This window comes from Mercurialis annua, linkage group LG1-X, assembly GCF_937616625.2.
Source record: "Mercurialis annua linkage group LG1-X, ddMerAnnu1.2, whole genome shotgun sequence".
Lineage (NCBI taxonomy): Eukaryota > Viridiplantae > Streptophyta > Magnoliopsida > Malpighiales > Euphorbiaceae > Mercurialis > Mercurialis annua.
Genome location: NC_065570.1, coordinates 14,947,645 through 14,958,357, shown reverse-complemented (window position 1 = coordinate 14,958,357; position 10,713 = coordinate 14,947,645). Strand labels below are relative to the sequence as shown.

Genomic DNA, 10,713 nt, shown 5'->3' with positions numbered 1-10,713 from the left:
ACCGGCTGACCATCTCTATTGATCGGTTGACAACCTCGATTGACCTTCGTTGACCGGCCGACCACCGTTGACCGCCGACTGGTCCGACCACCATCCTCCACCTAGTCAGAACCATCCCCGACCGGTCAGACCATTTTTGGTCCAAACGCCACCTTAATAAGGGGTAAAGTAGGATTAAACATGTCTTGAGGTATAAATGTAAAGTTTAACAACAAATAAAGGGTTTTTTGCTCTAAACCTTTTTTGAGTCACTAACATATATTTTTATAAAAAAAAATATAGAGTGCAATTTCTTCTTTAATCATGATTGTAGACAACTATTTTATGAACTGGTAAAAAGTGATAGGGGAGTGAAGCGTCCAATAATGATTTTCAGAGAAATTTGTCAGAGTGACGAGCTATCGATTTGCTTGCTGGAATCTAAGCAAGCGTAATTTGTGCATGTCACGATCCGAATTCACGGATCGCGACCGGCGCTAGGGTATGGGTATGGTTATACCAAAACTCGTAACTAGCCTCGCGGATAACCATACTGCAGATAAACTTGCAGGAAAACCACTGCTAGGGGGGAACCGAGACTCAAACCAAAGTCTAACAATTTATATAAATAACTATATAATAAAATGCTCGGCTCAAACCCGAGACTCCAAAAACATGCCTTACATATAAATATAATAGAATTCAAGGTATAACATGCCAACAACATAAATAAACAGTCGGACAAATCGACAACTAAAGTATAAAAAAACAATAAAGACTAACTAGTTCTACTGCAGTCTAAGAGAATAGAACAATTGACTAGTTTTACTAAGACAATAACCTCAGGGGGAAATCAAGAAAATCAGAGATCGAACAACACCCTCAAATCAAAAACTTGGAAATTGTGAAAACAACGGAGTCAGATATACTGAGATGAGTTCATACTACTATTTGCATTAATTAAGGTAAAAACCTTTAAAACCTTAAATCCTTTTATACTAATATATATATATATATATATATATATATATATATATATATATATATATATATATATATAAGATTATGGAATAATAGTATTGAAATGAAAACTCAAAGTATAATCCAAAGTAGATGGAAACAAATTCTCACCAATTTCAAAGTAGGCCAGACATTAGTCAGTCAATCCCAAAGTACTTATCGGTGCACACAGTCTCGATAAAAGTCTATCGAGTGGCTCGTTACAATCCAGATCCATAATAAGGTGCTATTTATAGAAAAATAGCGAACTACACAATGTCGCATCGCGCCCGCGACGCACATATCGCGTCTGAGACACACAAGTCGCGCCCGCGAAAAGCTACAGCCAACTAATAATTAAATTTTTGAAATTGAGCTCGGAATCGCTTTAATACCCGAAGCCACAACTAAAACATCTAAAAACAACATATAAAAGGTATTGAACCCTCAAACCAAGATTCCAAGTAGTCAAACCAACTCAAACGTACCCAAAGTATTTCGGAAAGTCTAACAGAACTAGTTGGAAAATATACGGGGTATTACATTCTCCCCAACTTAAAAACAAAATTGTCCTCGATTTTAACACAAAACAACCCAAGCACCCAAAAACACATAATCATACAAAAACAACACATGATCATAAACCCAACGTACAACCATAGAAATATAAAACACGAATAACATCAAATCCAACATACCTCAAGGAATGAGGAATGGATAACGATTCTGCATATTAGACTCCATCTCCTAAGTGCAATCCTCAACAGAATGATTTCGCCACATAATTTCGACCAACGAAATTTCCTTGTTCCGTAACTTATGAACCTGCGTATCGAAAATCTCAACAGGATGTTCCTCATATGATAACTCTTGGTCAATCTCAACACTCTGTGGTATAATCACGTGAGAAGGATCGGAAATGCTCTTCCGCAACATTGAAACATGGAACACTGTATGAACCAACGACATGTCTGGTGGCAAAGCAAAACAATAATCCACTGCTCCAACTCTCTCTATAATCTCATACGGCTCAACATATCTCGTAGCTAACTTCCCCTTAACACCAAAACGAACAACATCTTTCATAGGCGAAACACGAAGAAACACAAAAGTCCCCAACTTGAAACTCAAAATCCTTCTACTTATGATCATCATAACTCTTGTGCCGACTAAAAGCAGTCTCCAACCTATCCTTGATCAAAGATACCTTCTCAGAGGTAATTTGGATGATTTCTGCTCCTGAAAGTTTACGCTCGCCGACCTCTTCCCCACAAACAGGAGATCGACACTTACGCCCATATAAAGCCTCATAAGGTGCCATCTCGATACTAGTGTGATAACTGTTGTTATGCGAAAACTCAATCAAAGGAAATTGATCATCCCAACTACCTTGAAAATCAAGCACACACATCCCGAGCATATCCTCCAAAGATTAATAGTCCTCTCAGAATGACCGTTAGTTTGAGGATGAAAAGCACTACTGAAATCTAACCTCTAACCCAAAGATTCCTACAAAGATTTCCAGAACCTAAAGGTGAAAACTGAACCTCTATCCGAAACAATCGACACTAGTACACCATGGAGGCTAACAATTCGGTCGATGTACAACTATGCAAACCTCGAAGCTGAATAAGTAACCTTGATCGGGAAGAAGTGAGCTGACTTGGTCAAACGGTAAACAATCACCCAAATCGAATCATATCCTTGCCGGGTACGTGGTAAACTAACCACAAAATCCATAGCAATCTACTCCCATTTCCACTCTGGAATAGGTAGCGGTTGCAGATAGCCAAATGGTCTCTAGTGCTCCAACTTCACCTATTGGCAAGTCAGACACAAACTCTGCAACATCCTTTTTTCGTTCCGCTCCACCAGTACTTACCCTTGAGATCATGATACATCTTGGTGGAACCCGGATGAACACTATAAGCTGATTTCTGCGCTTCCTCCAGAATCTGGTCTCTCAAACCATCTAAATCCAGAACATACAATCTAGAACCATACCTGAGAACCCCATCTACAAACACAAACTCGAAATTCCCATCTAAATGGACCTTATCCATAATCTGTTTCAATTCTTAATCCTCGGCTTGTAAAACTTTAATCCTACCAATAAAAAACGGTTGCACTTGCAAATGTGCTAACAAACTGACACCCTGAGAAACCTGAAAACAAAAACCTGAAGCCAACAAACTATGCCACTCGCGGACCATGGGTCTCCGCCCAACCTCAGATCTATGAGCCAAACTGCCCGTAGACTTTCGACTCAAAGAATCGGCTACCACATTAGCCTTGTGCGGATGGTACTGAATGGTACAATTGTAGTCCTTTAGCAACTCCAACCATCTCCGTTGTCTCATATTCAACTCACGTTGATCAAAGATGTACTCCAGACTCTTATGATCAGTAAAGACCTCACAAGTCGCACCGTACAAATAGTGCCTCCAAATTTTCAGAGCAAAAACCACAGCTCCTAACTCCAGATCATGTGTAGGATAATTTACCTCATGCTTCTTTAGTTGACGATAAGCATAGGCAATCACCTTACCATGTTGCATCAAAACGCAACTCAAACCAATACGAGAAGAATCACAATACACAATGAACCCCTCAATGCCAGACGACAAAGCCAACACAGGAGTTGTAGTTAAAATCTACTTGAGCTTCTCAAAGCTCGCTTCGCACTTCTCAGTCCATTCAAACTTAACACTCTTCTGTGTCAGTTTATTCAATGGTGTAGATATTCGGGAGAAATCCTGCACTAACAGACGATAGTAGACATCTAACCCAAGAAAACTTCTGATCTCGGTAACAAACCCCACCCTCTGCCAATCCGTAATTGCCTCAATCTTTTTCAGATCAACCTTGATCCCATCTTTCGACACAACGTGCCCTAGAAAGGTAAACTGATCCAACCAAAACTAACATGTGGAGAACTTGGCATACAACTGGTGCTCTCGCAACGTCTGTAGTACAGTCCTCAAATGGTAAGCATGCTCTTCCTCATTTTGAGAGTACATCAAAATGTCATCAATGAATACGATAACAAACTGATCCAGAAACGACTTGAAAACCCGATTCATCATATCCATAAACGCTGGTGGTACGCTAGTCAACCCAAACGACATGACCAGAAAATCAAAATGCCCATAACGCGTTATGAAGGCAGTCTTTGGCACATCGACATCCGGAATCTGAAATTGATGATACCCAAATTTCAAGTCAATCTTATAAAAATATTTTTCACCCTGCAACTGGCTGAACAAATCATCGATGCGAGGAAGAGGATATATGTTCTTGACGGTAATTTGTTCAACTTCCTGTAGTCAATACACAGCTGAACGGAACTATCCTTCTTCTTGACAAACAGAACAGGAGCACCTCACGAAGAGTACTCGGTCTGATGAAACCACTGTCCAGCAACTCTTGTAACTGTTCCTTTAACTCTTTAAGCTTGGCATGAGCCATCTGATACAGAGGTATCGAAATAGGAGCTGTTCCAAAAACAACATCGATACAGAACTCGATGTCACGATCAGGTGGTAATCCAGGTAACTCCTCTGGAAAAACATTTGTGAACTTATTCACTATCGGAACATTGTTCATAAAACCAACATTCGCATCCACATCATGAACCACTGCTAAGAACCCTTGGCAACCTTTGCCCAACATACGCTTGGCCTTGATCGCATATTTTAGATTCTTAGGTGTCTCCACCTTCTCCCCTCAGAAAGAAAATGGCAAATCACCAGGAATCCCAAACACAACCGACTTATCTCGACAGTCGATTGAAGCATAATGGCGTGAAAGCCAGTCCATCCTCAAGATGACATTAAAAGAAAGAACGTCAAGCACAATCAAATCAGCACAAAGATCCCTACCATAAATAACCACTGAATAATACACAATGTCTAATACAACACTATAAAACAAAGGCGTAGAGACAGATAAAGGATTAATCAATATAGATGGTGTTACACCCAATTTAGCAGCAAAACTCGAAGATATAAAAGAATAGGTTGCACCACCATCAAATAACGCCAAAGAATCTACGAAAGCGATCAGGATAGTACCTTGCAGCATGGCATTGGATGCACGAGCATCCTGAGGAGTCAAGGAAAAAAACTATAGCCTTACCCTGACCCTGCTGTTGTGGTGTCTGAACTAAACTGAAACTACCAGAACCACGACTACCGTTATTACGGCGACAAAAACCTCGACCTCTTGAACCCTGGCCCCGCTGGCCACCAAAAGAAGCAGCAGGTTGAGAATACCCTACCGAAAGAGTAAATGCAGACCTCTGCTGCTAAAAAGATGGCTGAGCAACACTAGCCGAAGACATATGCTACCCAGATGCTGAACACTTCCTAGAAAAGTGACGGGGTTGGCCACACACATAGCAACTACCCGGTGTTGCCAAGCGCACTCCAAAGTGTTTACGAATGCAGTTTTAACAAAATGGAATCCTATAAGCTCCACTATTACCGCGCCCAGAAGCACGGCTACTACCAATATGACCAGAACTATGCGAGTAATGCTGATACCCTTTCCGATCATTGCTCTTCTTGCTCTTGTACTGCAAAGATCTTGACTAATAGCTGCAGCTACTATTCTGATGTCCACCACTAGGAACAACAGTGTCAGTCTTCCTAGTCTCAAAGATCTCCCTAAAATGAAGCAAAATACTCTTAAGACGATGAGCACTGTCCACAACACTTGTAAAATCTCTATGCGTCTCGGTTAGGAGACCAACAAATTTAGGGCCTAAACCCTTCACATACCGGTCGTTTACCCTCATCAGATCTATCTGCAAGAACGATTTATCGCGTCTACTCTGTCGCGTCTACTCAACCGCACATATTCTGTCGTGTACTCCTGTACTGACCTATCGCATCTAGCCCAAGTGAGTAAATTATCCTTGTGACCCTTTGTCACCGAAAACAGTAAGAAGAACTCTCTGAATCGTGCCATAAAATCTGCCCAAGTAGCAGTAATCATCATAGAACGAATGACTCTGCAAAACCAATCCTTACCAGGACCTCTCAAAGACATATCCACAAGAACGATTGTCTACCTCTCATCAAACTCAGTCGGCTTCAGCCTCATATCAGCCAACACCAGATCCTTATCAGTGGATCCGAATCCACCAGCTGCACCACCACCAGCCTGTTGTACTTGCTGTTGCACGAGCTACCCTAGCATAGCATATTAATTCTGCATGGCGACCTGACCCGCCTGTAGTTGCACCTGATTGTTCTGAAGTGTAGCGATCCCAGCCATAAACATAGTGAAATCAAACGAATCTAAAGGCGGCTAGTGCTGGGGCACCTGCACCACCGCGGCCTCTGCCTCTACCTCAACCTTTACCAGCCTTGCCTCTGCCAGCCAAACCTCTACCAGTTTGAACCTTCGGTTCATTTTGGTCAACCTCAATCGACATTGCGTCATCACCATCAGCATTCGGCTGAGCTGCAGCATGCGCACAAGAATCCATCCCTAAGAATGATACAAACAAACCTCAAAATATAGCCAACAAGGCAACACCCAGAGTACACATAAAATAAGGCACAATAGCATACATTTTTTTTACGAGAACAACCAACATAACACCCAATGTATAAACAATAAACATTCAAAAGTAAAACATTAGTAACACAAAAAACCGACATGTAACATTCTTATAGGTGAATGTAGAATGTTTTGAAAACAAAAGATGACGTTTCAAAAGACAAGACTTTAATCCTAATTCCGCAGTAGATCCTATGACACAACAACATATAACATGCCTTAAAGCAGTAAACACATAACATGCAAAATGACCTTGGTTTGAAACCAAAGGTGTGATACCAACTTTGTCACGATCCAAATTCACGGATCACGACCGGCACTAGGGTATGGGTATGGTTGTACCGAAACCTGTATCTAACCTCACGGATAACCATACAGCATATGAACCTGTAAGAAATCCACTGCTCAGGGGCAACCGAGACTCCAACCTAAGTCTAACACTTTATATAAACAACTATATAATAAAATGCTCTATCAAACCCGAGACTTCAAAAGCATGCCTTATATATAAATATAATAGAAATCAAGGTATAACATGCAAACAACATAAATAAACAGTCGGACAAACTGACAAACCAAAGTATAAATAAACAATAAAGACTAACTAGATCTCTTACGGTCTAAGAGAATAAAACAGTTGACTAGTTTTACTAAAACAACCTCCGAGAGAAATCAAGAAAATAGGAGATCGACCAACACCCTCAAATCATAAACCTGGAAAATTAGGAAAACAACGGGGTGAGATATACTGAGATGACTTCATAATACAATTTACATTTATTTAGTTAAAAACCTATATATATATATATATAAAGGTATGTATATATGTATGTACGTATGTATGTATATATACATACATGCATACATACATATATACATATATATATACATACATATATATATATACATATACATACATATATACATACATACATACATATGTATATATATATATACATACATACATACATACATACATATGTATATATATATATATATATATATATATATGTATGTATGTATGTATGTATAAAAGATTATGGAATTAACAATATTGAAACGAAAACTCAAAGTATAATCCAAAGTAGATGGGAATAAATCCTCATCAATCTCAAAGTAGGCCATACATTAGTCAGCCAATCACAAAATACTTACTGGTGCACACAATCTCGATACAAGCCTATCAAGTGGCTCCTTTCAATCCAGATCCAAAATCGTTTAAAACAGTTCCAAAACATTTATGATACTAATATATAATGCGTACTTAATAAAGCGGTAAATAGCACTACAAACTCACTGCTTGTGAAACCACGTGATAAATCCTGGCAAGCAATTAACCCTGCATAGACTCCGACGCACGAGCAGACGACGAATTTAAATACAAGGCACAAATGAAAATCCATACAGCCCCTAACTATAAGAATACTATACACCACATAGGACTAGCATCTCAATTCACAACCAATGTACAAACCAAAGTAAAGTATAGTTCCTTACAAACCAAACAACAAATTAAGCTTAGATGAGTTCTTTCTTTTGAAATTCAATCCGAAGTTCTTATATAACTTAAATTATCATTTAAAACTAATTGAATTTTCAAAAGTAGTGTGTTAGCTAAAAGTCACATAATGAGCTCAACACAACATGTCGGGCGACACAAGTCTAACCTGACCCGAACGTATACCAAGGTATAATCCATAGTAAAACCAAATCCTTTTGTCAAAACTAAGTTTATTTGAAAACAAACAACTCAATATAAGCTTATCCCAACCAAAATTCACTAGCAAAAAAAAGTCAAATAATTTGCCAACACTTGGCAATCTCACCCAAAGTATATACAATATGAATAAATCACCTAGAATGAAAATCAAATATGATTTTAATTGTTTTCAAACAATTAAACTCATATCTGAATTAACCATTTACTTAGCCAACAAAACCATAGCAAAACCTAACATAGCTTATACACAATTTTTCCAAACGATTACAAATCAAATCCAAACAATCCAACATATTTAAATAAATTAAATCAGCCCTAAAATATTCCATAGGAAGCCATATCATTTTTGACATGTAACACATGTATACAATTTAGAAAATAGCATAGCAACTCCATAAATCTACCATTTAGCAACTAAACAATTGAACACCCAAAGTATCCATCATAATACATCAAGATAGCCCTAGGTATAATATTTCCAGCCACCAAAAACATACAAAAAAATAAAATAGAACACACTACAACAAGCCAAATTATTTGAATCGAATCATGCTTCTAAACACCCTATGTATAGACAACAAAAATAAGCCAAATGCAGCACATAACAAGCATTTCTAGATTTTTAAATCATGATAAAACAGAATTTGAAACACACAACCACCCAATGTATAGATCCAAACCACAACCTAACAATCTCTACGCAATTTCAAGGGAAAAGGACACATACCTTTTCATTAGCCAAAGTGATTAAAATCCGGAAGTTAATCAACCAAATCAGCATACAAACATAGATAACAAGGACCTATTGAATCTACAACGATAGGAATGAAAAACTAATGATTACACCACAAAGAAATGATGAAAAGACTTATCAATGATCAATTTAGGACAAGGATTACTGAGGAAATGATAATCTATGTGTTCCAGCTGAAATATGGTTTTCAGAAATGAGAGAAAAGTGTTTAGGTCGAAATAAGGTGCTATTTATAGAAACATACTGAACTGCATAGTGTCGCGACGCGCCCACGACAGACATATCGCGCCCGAGACACACAAGTCGCGCCCACGACTTAAGCTTGTCGCGCCCGCGAAAAAGCTACTGCCAACCAAAAATTAAATTTTTTAAATTGAGATCGGAATCGCTCTGAAACCTGAAGCCACACCCAAAACATCTAAAAATAACATATAAAAAGTATTGAACCCTCAAACCAAGATTCCAAGTAGTCAAACAACTCAAACGAATCCAATAAAGTCTAGCGAAACTAATTGGAAAAAATACGGGGTATTACAGTGCATAGCTTCAAACTTGGAGACTTAAAATGTAATTAGCCGCAAATAGCCTATAACAAAATCCAAAGAGAATGTAGTGCAAGTCCAGAAATTGGACTAAATGCAATATATTAGAAGTTTATGGGCCCATTTGCAAGTTTTACGGACTAAAATTGACCATACCAACACCCCTAGGGTCTTTGTAGTCTTTCTGACACTGTTAGGCACCAAAATTGACTTTTAGCACCTTTTTAATTAGCTAGCAAGTCCAAATCCAAAAATTAGAAGTAAAATTTTAAGGTAAATAATTAATAGCTAATCCTAATCCTAAAACACTTATCACATAACACTTATTCAACCTCAAATCAATTTCTAACTAGGCAAAACAGTTTTTAGACTTAACCTTGACCTAAACCCTAATTGACCTCTATATAAACAGCCTTAAGACATCTGAGTCAAGGGTCGGACCAGAGATAGAAAATCAAACCCTGGAAAATTCGCTCCCCTTAGCAAACCCTAAGTTAGCCTCACCCTCTCACACACAAAATCGCATTTAATTCCAGTCTTAAAACACCTAAATACACTTTGATTCTCCAAGAACAAAGCCCAACACAGACTCGAAGTTGGATTCTGTATCCAATTCGCCAGCAAACGAGCCAAGGACTCAGACAATAATTATGAGGACCCTCTTTTTATTGGTTTTTATGATGTCATATTCATGCTATTTGAATTTGAGAGCTTAGGATTGCATGTTTAGATTAATTAACACTTTTTCCATGAAATTGCCATATTATCTTAATTCAATGTTTTTAATAAATTTCTTAGCATTAAATCAAAAGGCATGTTAATGGCTGAATTAATAAGTTTTACAAGCTTAAATCCAGAAACCCAGTAGTTTAGAACACCTAGAATGCATGTTTATGTCGTTTTTGAGTTAAACTGCCATGAAAAATAAACACTTAAAGCTGTTGTAAATCCACGTTTTTTATGTCTTAATTCGCTTTTAAACACTTCCAGATTATTATAGATGTTTTCCTTGTTCTTTTAATGTGTTTTGACTATTTTTGCACTAAAAACGAAGCTAAAATAAGTAAAAACAAAGCTAAAAATGAGATGATGTCCTTGATGCCCGCCTTCGCCGTCGCCATAATAGCCGACGACGCCGCCACCCTAGATTT

The 10,713-nt window shown here is 38.2% G+C and overlaps 1 protein-coding gene across 1 annotated transcript; it reads right to left on the bottom strand.

Annotated features, from left to right (window-relative positions):
* Positions 1-1,725: 1,725 nt before the first annotated feature.
* LOC126665872 (uncharacterized) lies at positions 1,726-2,299 on the bottom strand. Its single transcript, XM_050358811.1, has 3 exons — positions 2,186-2,299; positions 1,882-2,097; positions 1,726-1,803 (listed from the first exon to the last, which is right to left on the bottom strand). The coding sequence occupies exons 1-3, from the start codon at positions 2,297-2,299 to the stop codon at positions 1,726-1,728; spliced, it is 408 nt and encodes a 135-aa protein (XP_050214768.1).
* Between the last annotated feature and the right edge of the window lie 8,414 nt (positions 2,300-10,713).

What these genes read in the sequence shown, in the direction of transcription:
- LOC126665872 (XM_050358811.1), bottom strand. Translation starts at nt 2,299, where the DNA reads ATGGCACCTTATGAGGCTTTATATGGGCGTAAGTGTCGATCTCCTGTT. An exon ending in TCCAAATTACCTCTGAGAAG is followed by an intron (nt 2,098 to 2,185) that starts GTATCTTTGATC and finishes TTGAGTTTCAAG; the next exon opens with TTGGGGACTTTTGTGTTTCT. An exon ending in GCATTTCCGATCCTTCTCAC is followed by an intron (nt 1,804 to 1,881) that starts GTGATTATACCA and finishes TTCGATACGCAG; the next exon opens with GTTCATAAGTTACGGAACAA.